Raw genomic sequence first — 235 nt, forward strand, 5'->3', positions numbered from 1 at the left:
TGATGGGCTGCGCCTTGTGCTTCCCTGCCAGGTGTTTTCCCTCTGGCTTCCTATGTCCTATTACGAGGAGCATTTCTTCAAAGAATACCTGAAGATGATGGCGAATATTATCGTCCTGAACTTGCTCATTTGTATTTCTCTGGCTTTCTGGATCGTGTCCATCACTGCAAGTACGTACTACGGTGAGTTCAAAGGCCGGCGGCTGGGGAGAGGGTGGGGTTACACGCGGAGGGAT

The 235-nt window shown here is 51.1% G+C and overlaps 1 protein-coding gene across 1 annotated transcript in view; it reads left to right on the top strand.

The window, feature by feature from the left end:
* Positions 1-9: 9 nt before the first annotated feature.
* The window catches only part of TMEM19 (transmembrane protein 19), an 11,316-nt gene continuing 11,090 nt past the window's right edge, over positions 10-235 (top strand). The window contains exon 1 of the mRNA XM_008940742.1: positions 10-182. Coding sequence (XP_008938990.1) covers positions 53-182 — 130 coding nt within the window. The 5' untranslated portion in view covers positions 10-52. The remainder of the gene's footprint in view (positions 183-235) is intronic.

Source organism: Merops nubicus, unplaced genomic scaffold, assembly GCF_000691845.1.
Source record: "Merops nubicus isolate BGI_N331 unplaced genomic scaffold, ASM69184v1 scaffold1615, whole genome shotgun sequence".
NCBI classification, from domain to species: domain Eukaryota; kingdom Metazoa; phylum Chordata; class Aves; order Coraciiformes; family Meropidae; genus Merops; species Merops nubicus.